The sequence below is a fragment of the Anarhichas minor genome, unplaced genomic scaffold, assembly GCF_050575085.1.
Source record: "Anarhichas minor isolate MPS153535 unplaced genomic scaffold, ASM5057508v1 ptg000058l, whole genome shotgun sequence".
Classification (NCBI taxonomy): domain Eukaryota; kingdom Metazoa; phylum Chordata; class Actinopteri; order Perciformes; family Anarhichadidae; genus Anarhichas; species Anarhichas minor.
The window spans coordinates 6,050,518-6,070,912 of record NW_027466504.1 but is presented as its reverse complement, the minus strand read 5'-3'; the positions used below and the strand labels follow the sequence as shown (position 1 = coordinate 6,070,912).

The 20,395-nt window shown below is 43.8% G+C and overlaps 2 protein-coding genes across 2 annotated transcripts in view; both read right to left on the bottom strand.

Moving 5' to 3' along the window:
- Positions 1 to 3,256: 3,256 nt before the first annotated feature.
- vox (ventral homeobox) lies at positions 3,257 to 4,231 on the bottom strand. The gene is made up of 3 exons (XM_076076543.1): positions 3,961 to 4,231; positions 3,623 to 3,855; positions 3,257 to 3,508 (listed from the first exon to the last, which is right to left on the bottom strand). The coding sequence occupies exons 1-3, from the start codon at positions 4,229 to 4,231 to the stop codon at positions 3,257 to 3,259; spliced, it is 756 nt and encodes a 251-aa protein (XP_075932658.1).
- A 6,333-nt stretch (positions 4,232 to 10,564) lies between these two features.
- Positions 10,565 to 20,395, bottom strand: part of kndc1 (kinase non-catalytic C-lobe domain containing 1) — a 33,688-nt gene continuing 23,857 nt past the window's right edge. The window contains exons 22-31 of the mRNA XM_076077034.1: positions 18,708 to 18,818; positions 18,374 to 18,521; positions 18,132 to 18,287; positions 17,568 to 17,774; positions 17,312 to 17,394; positions 16,742 to 16,895; positions 15,102 to 15,224; positions 14,666 to 14,725; positions 13,903 to 14,060; positions 10,565 to 10,793 (exon numbers count right to left, since the gene is read on the bottom strand). Of these exons, the coding sequence (XP_075933149.1) occupies positions 10,565 to 10,793; positions 13,903 to 14,060; positions 14,666 to 14,725; positions 15,102 to 15,224; positions 16,742 to 16,895; positions 17,312 to 17,394; positions 17,568 to 17,774; positions 18,132 to 18,287; positions 18,374 to 18,521; positions 18,708 to 18,818 (1,429 nt within the window). The remainder of the gene's footprint in view (positions 10,794 to 13,902; positions 14,061 to 14,665; positions 14,726 to 15,101; positions 15,225 to 16,741; positions 16,896 to 17,311; positions 17,395 to 17,567; positions 17,775 to 18,131; positions 18,288 to 18,373; positions 18,522 to 18,707; positions 18,819 to 20,395) is intronic.

Below are 20,395 nucleotides of genomic sequence, written 5' to 3'. Positions count from 1 at the left end.
TCTCATTACCAGTTGCATTTGATGCTGAATATTGAAAGTGTACAAAATATTTTAAGATCAGTGGCCTATTTTATGAAATCATAGGATATGGTCTGTAACAGACATGAACATTCAGATATCACAGTGTGATTACACTTGATGTCCAGAACTTAAGAATGAAGCTGACATTGCAGCCCATTTAAGCAGCTCATGTGTCCTCTAATTGTCTTGTATGCTTTAAAAATATATCATTCAAATATTGGAGTATGGTACTTGCTATATGACTTTCTTCGACATACTGTACAAAGACCTTTTTCGACATGCTATACTATGACTTTTGTATGATATTTTTTGACGAGCTACAGTATACTATGACTTTTTTCGAAATACTATATGACTTTTTTATGACTTTTTCAACATGCTATACTATGACTTTTTAATGAATTTTCTTGTTGATTGTAAATATTTGTAAATTATTATTGATATCTTTGGGTTGGTGAAATCATGGAAATATGTATTGTACATATTTTGTTGATATATATACTTACCTGTAGATGGTATGTCTGGGCTAATTAGAGTGAGCAGGTGTTTACAGTATAAGGAGCTCAGTCTGTTCGTGTGGAGGGACTGGTCGAGGCTGGTGGGAACTGGTCGGTGATGGTGAACCGTTGGTGTGGTGTTGGAATGAAAAAACAAATGAAGCTTCATCTGAAACCTCTTCTAGACTCCTGATCTGCTTATTTGCCCCCATGGCCGCTCGGGCATGTTAACACTATACAATGACTTTTTTCGACATGCTATACTATGACCTTTCAGCATACTATACTATGACTTTTCATGACTTTTATGACTAATACCTAATATTGTAAAATAAATGTAGTTAAGTTAAAACTGCAATATTTGCCTCTAAGTTGTATTGGACTGCAAGTATAAAGTTATATAAAATGGAAATACATATTATAATAACTATAACTAAGTACATGTTCCTCAAAATTGTACTTAAGTACTTGAGTAAGCTGAATGTACTTAGTTATAGTTAAACACTGCTATAAAGAGCACAAAGGTCTCCATAGATCTAGCCTCTTAATGTTTCTCTCAAAGTACACCAGATTGATGCATTTAAGCCTAAAATAGAAAATACATTATGACATCTTTTTGGCATACTATACGTGACTGTTTAATTATTTTTTTATAACACACACTTTAGGCCACTGTGGGGCGTTTTATTCAACATTTCTGAGTGATGGTGCTTCATGGTTTAGATGTCCATCCTGTCTGTTTTCACAATCAGCTGATATCAGTAGCCTACTTTCTCTCCACAGAGTGTTAGTTTTTATCTCTTTACCTCTATACATCCATTGCTGCTCTGTGTGGACAAGAGGACACCACAGGCGCTATGCCTGTGAACAAAGATCACATTCAAGTGCGCCCTGCCAAACGCTCTTCTGGTAATTGTGTGGCGCAATTGAGCACAGGATCAGAAAGAATGCCATAGAGCTCTTCACGTCATGACGCACTGGCAGTTTGTGAAATATGCCTGTTGATGAGCAGAAGAAAATGCATAATAATTAATAAAAGGAAGGGAAAAAATCGTTAGATGCGCAGAGAAGCACAGAAAGGTTGTGTGGTCATTTTACAACAGTCTGATGCTGGTGGCACAAAATGTAACCAACTGATCTGTCGTGCGTAATTGTGGCTTAATAGCGCACAAATTCAGTCCATAGAGACTGCAGATTGGACAGACAGGTGAACTGCTGCCTTCAGATGGCTGTAAAGAGAGTCCTCATTAGAGGCTGTCAGCAGACATAGCTTTATTCTGCACCCTGTTGGCATCTGGTTGAAAATCCTGCTGTGGAATAAAGTAATTGTTGCTGTCACAACAATTAACGATATGGCATATATTAATTACTGTTTTCAAAGTCATTTCTGTCCATTCAGCTATAACAGCATGGGTCATCTCAGAAAACGCATTAATGCCAAAATAAAAAACCTTTTTATTCCTGTGTTTTGTTTTTCAGTGGGACTTTTTTCAGTGCCAAATATATAAATTCTAATAATTTTATTCCAATCAAAATATCGCATACATGGCTGTCAAATATGTGACTAGCTTTTTTTTTTTTTTTTTTTTTACAGTTGCAGACAGGAGCGCCCGGCTGTCTGAGCACCAAGAAACCCGCTGATGAAGCCTTTGTTATGGTGGGACATGGTGGGTGTGTCTGCATGTGTGAAAGTGAAAAAAACTTCCGTTTGATCACTGTTGACTCCATTTGAATGAGACATATGCTGAGGAGCCTCTGGGCACCTATAACCCCCCCCCCCCCCCCCCCCCCCATGCTGCAGGTAACCTCAAAGCACAATGGCGATTATATTGGTTTTAAATACATGCACATGTAGGACCTTCTGGTTATCTGAAAGTGCTCTATCTCCACATCTCATCACATAATCGCGTATTAACCGCAGGCCTCAGACTTCACTCGCCCAGATCTGATTTATTCGGCCACACAGAACCCCAGACTCTCTGGAGCCGGACCGGAGGGCTCCTGCTGTAAGTGTGAACTCATCAACGAGAGGCTTAATTAGGACTAATTGTTGCCCGTGTTCTCCCCGTTAGCTGGCGTTTGAAGAGCAGCGATGGCGGGGGGGGGGGGGGGGGGGGGCAAACAATGCATGTGAAAGGAAGAGCATATGGTCGGTCTTTGTTGACAGGTAAAAAAAAACATAATGTCTGTATGAGAGGCTCAATAAGAATGTGTTCGTTTCGTGTGTTTTTTTTCTTTCAACAGTACAATCCTTGTGATTTCGTTTATTATGACTTCTTTATATGGATTGGTTTGGCCGGGTTTTGGGCCTTTTTATCTTGATATTAGAAGAGATCCATACAATGAGTTGTGATAATGGTTAACTCCCACCTCCAACAGTTCTTTCTTCCAACCTCCCCGTCTTAAGATGACAGACAGGATGATCTATTCGTGTTGAACTAATCCTGCAATAGAGATAATATCATCACCATTATCTTGAAGATACCCAGTGCAGTTGCAGCTGTAGGCCTGCATCTAATAGCTTGTGTAAGCACAGATGAAAGGCAAAGTCCAGTGCTGCAGTATAGAAGATAGACTTTATTCAATTATAAATAGACTTTTTTTGTAAATTATATATACAACTTATATATATCCAATAAAATAAAAACAAATCAAACATCAAATTAAAAACAAATCTGGATTGCACGTGTTTGGATCCTAAGTGTTTCAGTCGGAAAAGTCTCTGGTTGACAGTTTGTTTAGTAGAAATGTGGGTTGCAGATCATGTGATGAGGAGGGGGATGGTGGTGAGGGCGCATCTGCTGCTGGAGGACCAGCTGCGGGTAAAAGGCCGGGCCGGTCGCGGGGTAATGGGGTCGCTGTCCGGCCACGATGTGGTACTGGTGAACAGGGGGCAGAGGCTGGAACAACACCGGTGGGATCTGGGGAGCAAGGTAGTCCTGAACTTCCCGTTTTAGCTTCATCCTCCTGTTCTGGAACCAGGTCCTGACCTGAGAGCAAGCAAAAAAACAACAATGAAATGAAGTTAGATCCAGAGTAATGCAGAATCAGGGGAATCCCTCATTATTTAAACGGGTTTGTTTACACTGAATGTCTCTTCTTACCTGAGTTTCTGTGAGGTTCAGCTTCTGCGCCGTCTTTACTCTCTCTCCGGCATCCAGGTATTTGTGCTTGTTGAAGATCTTTTCCAGTTTGCTGATCTGCTCGATACTGAACTTTGTGCGCACACGGCGCTGCGGCGCGTCTTTCTCCGCGTCGCTTCCCTCGTCCACAGAGAGGCACTCAGATGAGGCCGCCTCGCTCTCGTACCCGGAGGAATAACCGTTCATTTCTGAAACTGGAGAGATTAAAAAAAAGAAGAACTCTGGTTACAAACTGTGCTTGCGCGTAAAAGACCTATGGTTTAAAAGTTAGGAGTTGTAGGCTGCTATTAAGTACTTACTCGGAGAGGCGCAGCTTGTCGGATGAAAAGGTGAGCACAGGCTGGAGTCCTGCCCGCTGCTATCCACTCGCTCCGCGTGCTCGACTGGCTTTAATGCTTTGGGTTTCGGCTGCAGGTAACCCTTGCCAAAAGTCGGCGGGCGCGGCTGCACCATGCAGGGCATGTGGGGCCTGCAGTTCGGCGCGGTATCCGCTCCAGCTCCGTGGTCCTCGGCCGGTGCGCCTTGGAGATGGCTCTGGGCCAGCCAGTCCACGGAAAAGTATTTCACCATGTTCGCAGTGCTGCTCAGTGACCTGCACAGTCACCAGATGTCAGAGGGCGTGAGTGTGGTTGCAAACCCACACTCGGCCGGGGGCCAGCTTTTATAGCGCCCTGGCCCCTTGGCTGGCAATTTGCATATGTAGAGGCCCTTGTTAACGCCCGATCGATCCCGATGATTAGGGGTTAATGGCTCGTTATTGAAGTCTTTACATATCCTGTGAGTGTGTGAAGAACTGGCGCCGCCGAGTCTGTGAGAACCCTCCTGAGCTCATACATTTGTCCGCCCCGACTGAAACCGGGGGGCTCTGCAGAAACAGCTGTATCTGCTGCAGAGGTGGAGACGCGCTTTCATGTTTTTCATACAGTAGCACCGGAGCAAAGGTGTCAGAATAACCAGTCTTCTTAGTGGTCTCACTTCAGACAATACAGGTTAACTTGTCCATGACTGATCTAATGTCTCTGGTAATCTCCATGTGAGTGGACGGAAAGCATCCAGAGACGTCGGGAGGGAAGTAACTAAGTACAGGCCATGCGATTTCATTTCGAGGTGCTCTACTAGAGTATCCATTTGATGCTCATATACTTCTATTTTACTACATTTCAGGAGCTAATTTTGTACTCCACTATATTTATTTCACAACCATAATTACTAAATTCATTTTTTTAGATTAAGATTTTACACACAAGGACGCGAAATATTGGGCTCGCCAACTACAACAAGCACAGCTTATTATTACAATTTTAGTACAAATGTTGTGACTTGTGATGAAGTATTTTTTATGGTGTGGATATTAACATAAATAATGAATACTTCTTCCACAGCTCACTCATCTATTTTTTGGGTGTGTGTGTGGGGTGGGGGGGTGGGGGGGGGGGGGGTATTTAAGGCGTGGCTCCAGATTGGAGCACTTAATCCTAATAATAGTGATCCCTGCATTACACAAGGGGACTTGATCTGTGGTAAATGATGCTCAGCTCTTCTGTTGTACTGCACTATATCAAAATGGGGGGGAAGGGGGGGGGGGGGATGATGATGATCCCTCTGGATGGTTTTCGTATTGACATGACGTATTGATACCCCGGTGAGCGCTGGCGCCGGCTACCCGCGAGCCAGCGTTTGGCACAGGCGCTTCAAACATTACGAATCAAAGGCATTACAGTAGCAACACAATTACGGCGGATTGTCGGACCGTTCACATGTAAATATGCCAAAACAAGCTGCGAGGAAGCTGGGGGGGGGGGGGGGGGGTGGGGTGGGAGAGAGTCTGTGAGCCCAAACAAACCCGCAATAGGACGCGGTAATCCCTAAATTGGCACCAATAGCCGCACACATTGAAAAGATATTAGTAATGCATTAGTTGAGATATACACTTTTTTTCATCGGCTTTGGGTGTGATCTGTAAAGTGTCACCACGCTGACTGGCGGGATCACATCGTGTCTGTTCGGGGCCACATGAACCGGTGGGACGGCCCGTCCGATTTTGTGAGATCTCCGCGTGCGGTAGCTTCTGACAATGGCGCTAAACTGATCGTTTAGTTCTGCGACAAAAGCAGATAAGAGGCAGGGACCTGGTCGTCTCCTCTGTCGGCCATCTGTCGCGGCGGAGGCCGGAGTCCCCTCGGCCCTCTGGAGCTCTTTATCTCTGACGCTTTGAAGATGAGCCCCGATGCCGTTAGATAACAATACCAAAAACAACACAAAAAAGCCACCCGGGACGTCGCCTTCACACTGCGCCGATTTCCTCAGCTCTGCCTGCGTGGGCTCTCTCTTTCTGTCCCCACAGGGGAAAGGGCCTGGCAGAAGAGACTGTATTCTAATTTCGACAGGGTCACTAAAGCCTGGATTAAAATAAATAATTAAATCAATCAATTCGTTGTATTTTATCTAACTCACATAGTCAATAAAATCAATACATTTGGGAAGTTGTGGTGTTTTCACAGGATCCATTTCAGGTTATTCATGAACATTTCCTGCAGACCAGTAGTCAAGTCAGTCCTTTATTTAAAGTAAAAATACCGCCCTCCAGAAATATCCATTATAAGTCAAATTCCTGCATAGGTTTGATTTGCTTGTAAAATCAGCTTTGTATTCTCATTTACTATATTATTGCATCATAATTACAATGTATAAAGGTGTAAGCAGCCTTTTCATGTTGTAGAGCAGTGGTTCCCAAAGTGGGGGTCGCGACCCCTAGGGGGGCGCGGTGGTACTACAGGGGGGTCGCGGCTTCATCACCAACCCACACACACAGACGCACACATACACCGGTAAAACAATATAAAATAACCGACGTGACATGCACTGTGTTCCAACCACGCCACCAGAGCGGCTCATGTCACAGACCGACTGTGGCAAAACCAGCGAGAGCGAGAGCGAGCGCGCGCGAGCGAGAGAGCGAGCGCGCGCCCGAGCGAGAGAGCGCGAACGAGCGAGGGAGAGAGAGAGTGAGGGAGCGCGAACGAGAGAGAGACACACAGCGACACAGAGCGAGAAAGATACGGAGCGACAGAGAAAGATAAAGATAAGAGAAGGAAGTATGTACAAAGATGGACAGATTTGTGACTGGTCTAAAGCGCAAATCCGATGGAACTTCTGTTACAGCCGCAACAGGCGACGCGACCACCTCGACAACGCCTCAAACTAAGGTACCTCAGTACCACAGAGGAAGAGCAGTACATTGACATGACATCTGACTCAACAAGGAGACTACAGTTCACATCCAATTCACTGGCTGTGTTTTGGATTGGAGTGGAGAAAGACTACCCACTACTAGGCCAAAGAGCTATGGGCATACTGTTGCCTTTTGCCACATCCTATTTATGTGAAACAGGGTTTTCTGCAGTTGCTGCAATGAAGACCAAATACAGATCAAAGTTGAACATTGAGAATGAACTGAGAGTAGCTATCTCCAACCAGCAACCCCGCTTTGACAAAATCTGTAAAGCAAAGCAAGCCCACACCAGTCACTGATTGATATATATGAATAGGAATATACATAGGAATATGATCACAAAATAATATGGTCCATGTAGACCTGCACACCTTGTTCATAATTGTGTTATTTTATTGTTTGAGAAAACCTGCTGTTCAATGTGAGGAAATACAGTATATGTTGTTTGCACTTTGTTTGAAATTAAGTTAATTGTATTTACAAATTATTTTATATATTTTTTATTTTATATATATTTTATTATTGCTATTTTTTTTCCCAGTTAAACAAACTGAAGAATAAACTGTGAAGTGATATGTACTTATTTTAGAAAGAAATAAAAATATTTTATACAGTTCATGCATTATAATGCAATTCATTAAAAACCAAGAAAAATTTGGGGTCGGGTTGCGGGGGGGGGTCGTCCAATGTTCCTATATCATCAAAGGGGGTCTTGACAGAAAAAGTTTGGGAACCACTGTTGTAGAGGATGTACTGATAGAGTACTGCAGTGCTTCGCTTATGACGTGCTTGCAGGTTTTGTTAAGTAACTATACAGCCGTCAGATAAATGTAAAAAGTACAACGTGGCCCTCTTGAATGATGTGAAACAGATAGTGGCATGGAATGGACATATTCAAGTAAAGTGCAAGCAGCTCAAAGTTGTACCTACGGCTGAGTAAATGTGCACAGATACGTTCCACCACTGACACTTCATGACTGTTATTATGAGAACTGCATGTAAATATGATTTTGAGTTGATCGGGTTTCAGAAGTCTTTACATACAGGAAGCAACTCAGTTTGGGGCCTCAGAGACCTCAGCTGTTAAACACGGTTAAATACGATGGATTTCCATCTGCTCGATATCAGTGTTAGAGTTTAGGCAGCACCACCCATCCCAAATCACAAATAAGCCCGTTTTGATTTGTGTTATTAGAGTTTTATAGCAGTGTGACCCCAAACACACGCAATATCACTATAGGACAAAATACTGTACATTTATTGACTATTTGACACACAGCCCATGTAACGTACATACTCCCCTTCATCAGGTGTGCAAGCCCAAACATTAAGGAAGTAAAAGTCGAGGTCAGCACAATAAGGATAATGATGCAACGGTGATAAATTGTCCTTCTGGTCAGGTTTGGTATACTGGCTGAAAGTAAAATGTAACCATTACACACCACGGCAAATCGTCCAGTGATAATTAAGAGGAGAAAAATGCCAGAAAGCACACTGAAAGTTCACTATGCAGCTTTAACTCCCAACATGAGGAGAGCTGCTCGCACCACACCTCACATCTCCAGACAGCTGTAACCGGCCACGCTTTATCACGGATATTGTCTGACAATAACGCGCTTTGGCAAGAGGTGGCTTATAAAATCTCATTTATTTGGCTGAATTAGGCAAATATTCATGGCACGTCACATTCCATCTCCACGGTGTGCTTCATGGCAGAAGGCCGTGGAGAGGGGGGGGGGGGGGGGGAGAGAGAGAGGAAAGGAAAATAAAAAAAATTGACTGAACATCATTCCTCAAATGACATTTTGCACACTGCCATCTCATTACGTTCCATCACTTTCTCTGTAACGGGACGGTGTTGTCATGACAGACGCATAGTCTTTTGCCCTGCGCGACACGTTTATTGATAATAAATGCTATCGCGTCACATTGTGCTGTTTGAATGGGATTCATATTTAGATATTCATTTACCAATCTAGTCGTATAAATCTCATTTTTGTTATTTAAGAGAAACTACACTTTTGTATGTTACTAAAATATATGATCAATAAACACTGGAAATCGAATACATTCTGAATTGTTTTGTCTCGTTTCCTACAAGTCACACACGTTTCAGCAACATCAAATATTTCACAGTTTGACATGGCTGGGTTCACTTGCTGGGGGCCTCGGGTAAAAATGAGCTGTTGGGCCCCTATTTACCCCCAAATCTGTCACCTTTCTGTGAAATGTGCACAATATTTCCCTGCAGGAATGACACACTTTCCCAGGTTTGCTGTGTCATATGATTAAATATAATTTGATCTAGAAATATGCACCTCTTAAGTACAGTATCATCTTGAAATAATGAACGTCCGGAAACTGTACCTTGACACAAGATCATTGTTCAGGACAGCGCCTCAGGATTAGGTTACAAGGCTGCTGTATTCTCTGTCAGAACTGGTTGTCCAATGGTTGAACAGCTTTGAGATTTTTTTGGGGGTGCTGCTGATTTCCATAACTCTCTCAAACATGCAAATCCGACATTCACTCCTCACTTCACACAGTAATTGGCCAGGTGTGCAGAGTTGAGAAAAAGAGCCAGGGTTTGAACTCCTCTTTCTATATCTCTGTTTTTCATTCTTTACACAACTGTCAAATCACACTTTCTGTGCGTATAAACGATAGCAACTCTACGAATGCGGCACAGTGTGAAAGTGTGCTCAGTTATCCCCGTATTTAAACAATCATCGTGCCTTGCACGTTTCAGTGATGGCAGGCTTTTCAATCTGGTTCCAATGTGGCAGCTTTAATGTTTTTTTGCCCTCCAATGTGGTCAGACGATGTGTCGTAGGAACCAGTTCTTCTGTAGCATTACCCAGCCCTAAGGGTCAACAGCCGCGCTAGCTAAATGCTAACGACAGCATGCTAACAGGCTCACAATGACAATGCAAACACATACATACATAATGTTCACCATCTTATTAGCCTGCATCAATATTAGCCTGTTAGCACGCTAATATTTGCTAACTAGCATTAAAACGTACGTACGGCCGAAGTCAAAATCAATAGTGGCTGAAAAGATCACCGGGGTTGTTACAATTCATCCTGTGTGAGACACCATTTTAATTTCATGGCAATCCATCCGATAGTTCTCGAGACATCTAACTGAAAATCGCAAATGTGAACCTCACAGTCACGCGAGAGGAAGAGTCCGGGGACCTCTTAGGGGCTCCAATGAATATTCATACAACTTTCACAGCAACCCATGCAATAGTTGTTGGGATGTTCGGTCCACGTATGAGGCTTTAACAGTTAATAATGATTCAAAATGTCAGTATATGAGCCGAGAAAGAATCTTTGCAAATCATAAACTTCACCAATTAATGCTCTTTGTGGAAAGAAATTGCTAATATTAACCTAGGCAAACTATCTGTGTAATCTTAAGAGTGCGAGTTATAAATGAAGTTTGCTTGAGAGTCTAAACTGATTCACTGACTTTAGTTAAGGGGCCTTTGACAGATAGTGAACATGAGACAAAGTTTTCCAGTTCACAAGCCTCTGCTGCCAGGACCACAGAGGCCTCAGCGGGTCGTGGCGTGGGCCTGGCGCCTCAGCCTGGGCTTGGACATGAGGTGTTGACCCGGTGGTGGTGACTCGCTCTGGGCTCTGAGATGTCGCTGGGTCGGGGCTCATTGGAAAGTGGCCTTAACCCTCCTCAGCTTGTCCTGGATCCTCCGCGCTTGTCGCTCGCTGGTCTGCTGGAAGCTGGCGTCTTTGTCGGCGGCCAAGAGGTGGATGTCAGAGGGGGCGAGCCGGGCGATGCGGCGCCGAAGGTAGTCCTGCAGCTCCCGGTCCGGGCTGTAAGGGTACACGGCCTCCTGGAAGGCGTGGACCTGACTCACAACCTTTGCTATGCTCCTTGGATCCGAGGACGGATGGGCGAGAGCACGGGGCGGCACGAAATAGGAATAAAGAGCAGAAGGAAAAGTGAAAACATGAAAAGCATTTCTATCTAGGTGCATATCATACCTATGTTTCCTTCCTGGCAGCAGCATCGTTTTTTTGTCTGTGACCTGATTTGGATAGAGCGGGGATAACCCCGGGTCCACAGCAACCAGCTGCGTCTCTGCCTCCTCCTGCTAGATCTCCTGACCCCAGCATCTGGCTACAGTCGCCTCTCAGCATCTGGCCCGAAACCTCTTTTCCAATCAAACCGCATCCCACGGGCGCCATCTGGCGCAACACTGGCACCCCAACTAGCAACCCAAATCCAACAGCTGTGCCATTACCATCCAACCGCCACTTGTTGTGACCTCAGCATCTGGTCGGCCATATTGGACTGGAGGAGAAGGACACGAGGAAAATGTGTCCTCGTAGCGAGTTGGCCGACTTTGTCATAGACGGATTCTCGGGATGTGGTGGGAGAGCTGATTTTCAGTTAATGACACTAACTGTTAGTATATTGTGTCACTGGATGAGACAGGCAGCAGGCTAATTTCATTGGCTGTATGTCCATTTCACTAATGTCACACCTCTAACGAAAACAAATGAGTGCAAATTGCAGCATGCGGTTAAATCATGGTTGTAATGTAAAGAGGTCTGGGCTTTTTATAAACATATCGATTGCTACAAGCAGTGGCGCTACCGGGAGTCATTTTATTAGTTATTAGATTTGCCTTAGTCCCCCGACTCTACAGTCTGTTCACATACGACTGTGTTGCCAAATATAATAACAGCAGAGGGAAATTGTCTGATGACACCACAGGGATTGGTGCGTTAAATGACAGAGAGGACACCCGTCGTAGGAAGGAGGTGGGGGACATATGTACAGTATGTGGCGTCAAGACAACAACCTCTACCAAGATGTTGAGAAAGCAAAAGGAGGTCATTGTTGATTTTAGGGGAGTCCAAAAACTGTTCAGCCACCAGTTTACATCAATGTGAAAGTGTAAATTAAATCAGATTTGTATGCATTCAGATCTCACACTCTACTGGGATTGTATTCATAAAGCTTCCTCGTACAAAAGATTTGCTCCTAATGATGGAATTCTTAGACAATTCTTAGAATTATGATGTTTTTCTAATGGTTTCCCCTTATAGTTAAGACACGGTCCTGGTGTTATTCAGACAGCATCTTAGCCGCTAAAAGATGTCTTGAGGTGAAAAACTGTTTGAGGCTTAAGAGTTTCGGAGCAGAGGAGAAAATGGTGGAAAAGCAAAAAAGGTCGGAGATATATTCCACAAACGCTGAATGACGGTGAGTTTATTAAAACGCTAACAGATGAGATTCGGGCAGTGATAATGTTTGCGATCGATCTCACAACGCAATAATACCAGAAATAAGACATTAAGTTATTTGGCAACTTTCTCAAAATGTATTCAACAGAGATTTTCATCACATGAAACAGAATTCAAAGGGGTCAACCACACCTCCTCACCAGGCCTAAAGTTTCTGTCGGACAAGGACCCACAGTGATTTATTCATTATTGTAGAGGTACCTCTGATTGTTGTTGTCTCTTCATTATGTATAGTTTTAAGGGATGTGAGAGCCGGGCCAGATGTATTTCAGTGCATTTGAATGTTCAACAGCACTTCTTAATGTATATGACAATAAAATTCTACTAGACAAACTAAATAATGTCCATGGTGATTGGTCACAATGGATTAGTAATTGTGTTTTTCTAGCGTGTGTTTACATGTGATATAACAGAAAATGTTATATAGTGTAGCAATAAAAGCACGTGCCCATCCAATATTCCTCTATCCAGAACATGGATTGCACTGTTGCGACTCATTTGATTTTCCACGTGGTTAAAATGTTGCACTGCGAATCATTTTCATAACAAACGAATTCAACTTTATTGTGGAGAAAGTCTTTTTATGATCCAAGCAAATCTTTTGCACGTTCGTTTCATGGAAGGTTGATTTTCATACCATCAAATGTCTGCACGAGGTTCAATAAATCAGACAGAAACATCGGTCCAGTGTTCCTTGACACAAATGTATTTTTCCAATTACTGACTATACTATCAATAATATAATTTGAAAACAATAATTAGACTAAAAAAGCAAAAAACTGCAAAAATCAGATAGCTATGTGATCATTTGTGAAATGAACTTGAAGCGTAAATCAACAGTTAGCTGTCTGCATGTGGAGCTGATGCGTTTTATTCTCTCAGTATTAAGAAAGGGGGAATGTACAGTGAGCCAGTTATCGGGTCTTTAATCACTTTGAACGAGGTTCATTTCGCAATAATGTCGCGCTCGCTGTGCGTCATCCCTCTTAATACTAAATCAATCAATAATTTGACACGCGTCAACCAGTCATGTTGCAGTTTACATCCGCAGTCTTACATGTCATCACTTCATAATTTTATCCTATTAGACATTTGCGTGGAATTATCATAGGTGCCATATACATTTTCGTATGTTATGGTCGAAAATGTGTTTTGTGAGGTCAACTAAAATATAATCAGTTCATCCTTGAGTCCAAGTGGACGTTCGTGCGGAAGAAATTCCCTCAAGATATTCCTGAGATATTGGGTTCACGAGAATGGACCAGACGGACGACCGACAACCCAAAAACATAACGCCTCAGGTCACAGCTATCGAAAAATGATCTTATTGCTTCCTCTAAAAAAACGAGTCCTCTTGCTGCTGCTTGCGTAGCAACAGTCTGTTATTCATACAAACAGACCGTCCAGAATCAAGTATTCAACAAATCTGTGTTATAAATTGATAAAGTTGTTTACTGTAACCACGTTACAGTAGCAGCCGGATCAGAGGGACTACAGTAAAAGTGAGTCATCACAGTGCCAAGTTAAGGATCAGTGCAGTCATCATTACTTTATAATTATTTGCGTTAGATTCGGTGGCGTGAGGCCATATGAACACCTCATAAATGTGGACGTGTGTTCCCAACGATAGGATTTTGCAGTCGGCTGCGTGAACTGATCAGCAATGAAACTCTTTCAGTTAAAGGGCCACAGCAGCTTGTTTACAGAGGTAGCAATGATTCCCCCTCACCTGAGCTTGGTCCACTTGTAAGCTCCGGTAGTGAGGGTGAAGGCTCCGATCTCCAGCTGCTGGACGTGCATGGCCAGGATGTGGGCCGACGGCAGGGTGGGCCTCCTCCTCGTGTGTTCTCCCCCCATCAGACACAGGTCGTCACTCTTCAGAAACACCTGAGGAGAGAGCAATTCATCCGCACAGTAGATAAATGAGTTCTTTCTGGGATGGAGCATTTGAAATAAATGTCCAATTAAGTCTCAGGCGCTTGCCGCGGTAAACAAGCGTGGCCTGACGTAGCGGTGCAATGCCATTGAAAGACTCGAGAGGATTTTTCCCGACAAATTTTAACCGCTTTACATTTCAAAGCCGAGAGAGCATACACAATTCTCTTTATTGCAGCTTAGCAGGAGAGTTGCCAAGAGAGTGATATGTGTTGGTCGATGCATCAGGTTCTTTTGGGGATAACTTTCAGATGCAGAGCCAGCTGTGAGCTCTCAGCACACACGCGAGTAGCTCGAAGCTGTTTTTCTATTGATTTGTTTGCCCTGCAGCCCAGTTTCACAATATGTGACCAGCCTGGCGTTCAGTTACAAACAACGCACTTACACACACACACACACACACACACACACACACACACACACACACACACACACACACACACACACACACACACACACACACACACACACACACACACACACACACACACACACACACACACACACACACACACACACACACACACACACACACACACACACACACACACACACACCTGCACAGCTCGTAGCTCCTCCAGGATCTCGCACACCTTGGAAGACAGATGTTTCCAAGCCTGTTGGCAAGAAGGGAGGAAGTTTTATTTAGTATAGCTCCAAAAGGAAGACTAATTATACCCTGGCTTCAATGCAACACAAGAGTCAATGAACATAACCCGAGGAAATATGAAAGCGTATTATATATTCTCGACACTGGTGTCTCTTAATTGTGGGTTTTTAAAATTGCTCATATTGACGGGCAACACTCCTCACTGCGCTCGCACTCTCCCCGTCTTATTTGAATGCGTTAATGCAACTTTCTCATTTGTGAAACTAATTAAATACCACCCAATTCTATCACCGCTGAAGAAAACATTTAGCTGCAGGGCATGTGACTTATTACAGAAAACCCACGAGCTTGTGTGAGGAGGAATTCATGAGACGCAGTCTTACTGGTAATTGCCTGACAATCCCGTTCTCCAGACCTCCGAGGACCTGCATGGCGGTGGCAAAGTTCCTGGATTCGTAGCAATGTTTTCCTATCCACAGATACTTGGTCAGCAGAGCAACTTGTGTCTGCAAGGGAGGAGAGCTTGCAATGAGAAAACTAAAATGCCGAACGAGGCAAAACCCAAGAATCTAGTAGGTCTTCACATGCGGTATGCTTAATGCTGCGTAATGAAGCAATGTCCACTGGGAAAAAGAAGAAAAACACTACACTTAGTCAGTGTTCAATGCAAGTGTGCACAAAACATCGCAAACAGGTTAAAATGTCTTAAAATATCAATTGCATCTGAGATGTTAAATGGCAGATCCAGTTTAAGTTAAAACCCTGAAAGCATTCAACGCGTCTTCTGAAGTAACACGAGTGTCATCGCTAAAAGTATTTGAGCTTTTCATTTAAAGTTTAAGTCCTGTAAGCAGTTGAAATTGTCAGCTAGTGTGTGAGCGATTGAGAGGAGCTGAACGGTCAAAGTGTGAAGATGAAAGCAGTTGAACTGTCATTCAAGGGGTAAAGGCCTTTGCTTAACACTGTATTTGTCCTCCTAAAATTGCCGATTGGATTTTCTGCACTTTTATTTTTGCATCCGTCAAAAGCTTTCAGAGAGTTGTTCGACCACTCAAAGCCACCGTGCATGCAAATCATCCCAAATGGCATCTGATAAGCAGATTCACTTTGTCTATCACTATACATACAGGTGATTGAAGAACAGCCTGGAATTGGGGATGACAGCAAAACAAAGATGTGCGAAACTTTAGACAGTAGTGGTTGTCCTCTAGGGCAGCTAAACGATAGCTCCTCGCTAATGTCATTCATTCATTAGCCCCATTTAGGATTAGCGCTTTCCGTTCTGGCTCCTATTGCACATTTTTCGAAAACAAAGACAATAATAAAACACATCGGACTCAGCATGCGAGGTTTCTGAGCGTAACGATTGTTATCGGATGACGGATTAAGAAACCATACCAGAAATACGGGCTTGGTGTGCAAAGGCCTTCAGAGGTGAAAGCAGTTGAATTATCAGCTTGTAAGTCAGCACTTCAAGTAGTTAAACTGTCAGTTGAAGCGTGAAAGATGAAAGCAGTTGAAATGTAAGGCAAGCTGAAGCACCAGAGATAAAAGTTGAAGTACAATGTAAATAGTTGAAGTGTCAGCTGGAGTATTGGAGTCGTCACATCAGTATGGGAGATATCACAAACTGAATTGTATGCACAGATGTCCGAAAAGAGCTGATTATTTAAAAAAAAATGATGAAATGGAATATCTATGTGAAAGAATGAGGAAGTAACTAAGGGACAAAAAAAAGTGACCATAATAATAAAATTACATTCATTTTCATTGAGTTTCTCAGCTTTTTGTGAGACAAATGAAAGCCTATGACATCCTACATTTAATGAAGAACTGCTCCAGGGTTTATACGTGTGTGTTCCTAACTGTCTATGAAGCATTCAACCATGAGGTTGGAGAAGCAACAGAAAGCACATAATGGGGGAAAGTCTGTGGCTGACATGAGAGTCCGTGTCCCATGATGAGAAATCAAAGCAGAGGCTGTGGCTGCCCCGTTGCTTTCATGAGTTATGTCTCCTCTCACCTTGACGGAGTCACAGATGACTATTTCAGCAGAGATCCAGTTAGCAACACTGTCAGCATAAGTGAGCAGCTGCTGGAGGTAGCTGTCTGACGGCGTCTCCTCACATTCAAGTGGACTGCTGCCCTCTGCTGGCGGGAGATGCTGAGACACATTCCTGGTGGAGGGGGGGGGGCAGTAATACATTGATTTGTTCATTAACTACCAGGAACTTTTATAATTGATTAGTTGTTTTAGTCAAGCAAAAAAGAGGGGTCATTTGCCCGGCTGCTATTTGCCTACCACTGTCTCCCATTCATTATACTGTGTATGCTTAGCAGACGCTGCCGCAGATACATAAGGACAGTTCACTGTCACACACTGACACACACGTTACCAAGTCAACAGGACCTCGTATACGGTGCAGAATGGGAGAAAAAAAAAAAAAAAGAGGAAGAAATCAGAGAAACATGAAGAATGTGAAAGCTTCCACTCAGGACACAAGGGCTCGGTGAATAGAAAGGATGTGAATCAAATGCTGTGGCCTACACTGTTTACTCTACTAAGTGTGTAATGCTGGAACAATGCACTCACTTGTTCGGGGTCGAGACCTTGTCCCCGACTCCTTGTATTCTGGAGTTGAGAAAATGAACTGGATGACATCCTTGGAACATCCCCTACAAAACAAGATGTATAACTCTTGTAGTAATAATGTAGTAATGGGATCAGGAGTTGACTGTTTTCATCAGGGTCTCGCTACGCATTCGTAAAGGCATGCCTCCCTCTAGTGGTAAAAGAGAGACGACAACGAATAGAGTGCCGGGTGTGGGGGTCGAACCCGTGCACCGACCTGCTGCAGCAGGGTGAGCTGCTGGGTTACGTGCTGCGCGCCGTTTTCATTCCGGCCGAAGGGGAGTCGCTCCTCACTTTGCAGGCAGACGGCGGGGAGGTCGTCCACCGGGGAGCCGTAGCAAGGCACGGGCAGGGCGGCGGCGATGGAGAAGGCCCTGTCTTTGGGCAGGGACGCAGAGGACTCCACCACTCTGGAGAACCTCCACTGCAGAGTTGAGAAAGAGATTTGACACATGCTCTGACTCAAGTAAACACACTGGCTAATACATGAATATAAGGTTTCATAGCAGGGTGCTCTTGTTCAACAGTAGACATTCGTACTTAAAATACAGTTCAAAAAGTCAAGATGCTCTCTAAATGAAAGCCTAAAGATGTACAGTATGTATTTTATTTTGGTGGGGCAGTGTTTGCATGTGTGTTGTCCCCAACAGAAGAATAACGCTCAATACAGAGAGAAAAAAAAAAGATTGGGGAAGAACAGAGATTTTTAGATTATGACAGGTGATTATTAATAAAATCCCCAAACAAAGCAGAGCGTAAATCGTCACCATGTAAGACCGACCTTTCTCACAAGATCCTCAGTAGACGAATGCACACACATAGAATCATCATCTTCCTCAAAGCTGACCAGGCTTCCTCGTCCTTGGATCCAAGTCGTACAAGGGAGGCTGTGGAGAGCGGCAAGAAGGGCCTCCCCTCGGCTGTCTACAGGAATCACCTGTGGGTGGGGGGGAAACACAGTTTGTCACGGAACAAGTCATCTCCATAGAGTGCAGAGCAAATTGCATGCTTATGTGTGTCTACCTCAGCATTAAGGAAGTTTTCCAACGTATCCACAAGGCTGGACTTTGGTGTGAAGTCCACCTGTTTACAGTCTGTTATCCAGAATTGGAGCAGGTCCAAACTGCGATGGAGGATCTTTACACAGTCTCCCGACATGTCTGGACCTTGTCTGCCAGGGAAAACAAACATTATGCTCATGCAAGCAGTGCAAGACGTTTCATACTGTGTGCTATTGGGCATTGCCGTTTGTAGTTTACAGGAGAAGCCTGACTGGAGATGCTCCTGTTTTTTTGTTGGCATGCTGTACTGTGCATAGTTGTTTCTATGTGTTCATTTGTTACTGGGTGTGCAGTACCTTGCGGCACAGATGAATTTATCCATTATGAACTGCAGCAACTCCTCGGGAGTGCAGAGGAAACGATAGGTGTACAGGAACTGCTGGATGAAGCCCTCCACGGCAGCGTTTCTGTGACGAGGAGCATAGCGACACGGAATTAAGCTCAGAGAGCAACACGGTTCACAAGATTAAAAAAATGAACTAACATTTTCGACAGAATGTGAAAAGGTTACAATGTTGACGTTATGTCAAAGACGTCTATGTATCGCGTTGCAGAGATTCTACTGAAATGAGCACGCTAGCCCAGCTAGCACAAGTCCTAGATTTCACTCTTTAATCCAATAAACAAACTATCAGTGTGCACAAACTGTACAGTCCCCGGCTAGGGGCAGAGTAAACACACAGATGAATGCAAAAATAGTAGCTTTTAATAATATTTTTTTACACTGATGTCTGTAAATTGAAATAGTATGGACTTAGTAGTAGAGGTGAAATGCTGCCCTCTACTTGTTTGGAGCATGTGGCCAGATCTTACACGGTCACTCTTCAATAAAATGCAGCATTGATCATTCCACTGTAAATCAAGGATTACAGTAACACAAGAATGAACAAGGAATTGTTTTTTCTATATAGTTCCTCATCCTAGTCAACCTAAATGTTTTTAGCATATTCCCTCAACTCCTTCCAGAGGGACCCTTCCAGCGCTCTCAGACCATGTGAGGAGATGTTACACCTCCCCGGGGCTTCCTCACCAGGTGCCCTGATGCGCCCTTTCAGTTGCATCATACCCCCAACAATCACAACATTAGTGTTGTAGTGGGTGTCATGTGAGCTGCCAGACAAATGGGTATTCATTCAAGATCCAAAAAAGTCAGAGGTTCCTCAACCACACACCCAAGTATTCACATAATATAACTTATTTATCATCTAGCCAAAAAGGGGGGATTTTGAAAAGTGAGGGGGGGACATGTTCCTCCCATCCCCAGAGGAAATGATCCCCTTGTTTAGTTCTTCGTGTGATTGGTGCTGTAATTTGACTGAAATGCTAACACATTTACTCATTTGTTAAATAAGCCACCGTTTGCAGACACACGCCGAAAACAAGCCTCATCAACTCCTTTAGAAGTAAAACAAAAACGGCTTCAGCTTTAGGCAGTTGGTGGCTACAAAAATGATGGAATGTGTCCCTGTTGATGCAGTTTCCCGTAGCAATAGATACAAACCAGATGCTCGGAAGCAGCAGTGATAGCGTTAGTTTCTTCAACATTTTGATGTGTGTGTTGGTGGCAGTGGTACACCTGTGGTTGTTTGCACTGACCACAACCCACTGACCTTCCTGAACTCGTTGCAGTGTTGTACCCAGAGGCCAATCAGGTGTTCTGCAGTCTTACCGTCTTGATATTCGTTATGTAAAGGGGACCGACAATATGGTGGCAGACGCGTTGTCCAGGGCTCCCCAGTGATAAGGGTTTACTGTGTGTGTTGCTCTCCTTGGTTCTCCTCTTAAACTGCTTCCAATATGCTGGGATGGGAGTCTGGTGCAAGGGATGTTGGACCGCTGGAGAAGGTCACTGGCTCACCTCAGATCGCTGAGCTTTTTAGACAGGAAACAGAATTTTGGTACCTGGAGGGTGTCGATTGCCCCGGTCGGATTTGAGATTTATTACCATCTTTATTTAAATAAATTACTTATTAGTCGCCTTCAG

Excerpts from the sequence above, each read along its gene's own strand:
- vox (XM_076076543.1), bottom strand. The coding sequence starts at position 4,231 with ATGGTGAAATACTTTTCCGTGGACTGGCTGGCCCAGAGCCATCTCCAA. Across the intron at positions 3,856-3,960 it reads GACAAGCTGCGCCTCTCCGA|TTTCAGAAATGAACGGTTAT; the intron begins GTAAGTACTTAA and ends TAATCTCTCCAG. Across the intron at positions 3,509-3,622 it reads TGAACCTCACAGAAACTCAG|GTCAGGACCTGGTTCCAGAA; the intron begins GTAAGAAGAGAC and ends GCTTGCTCTCAG.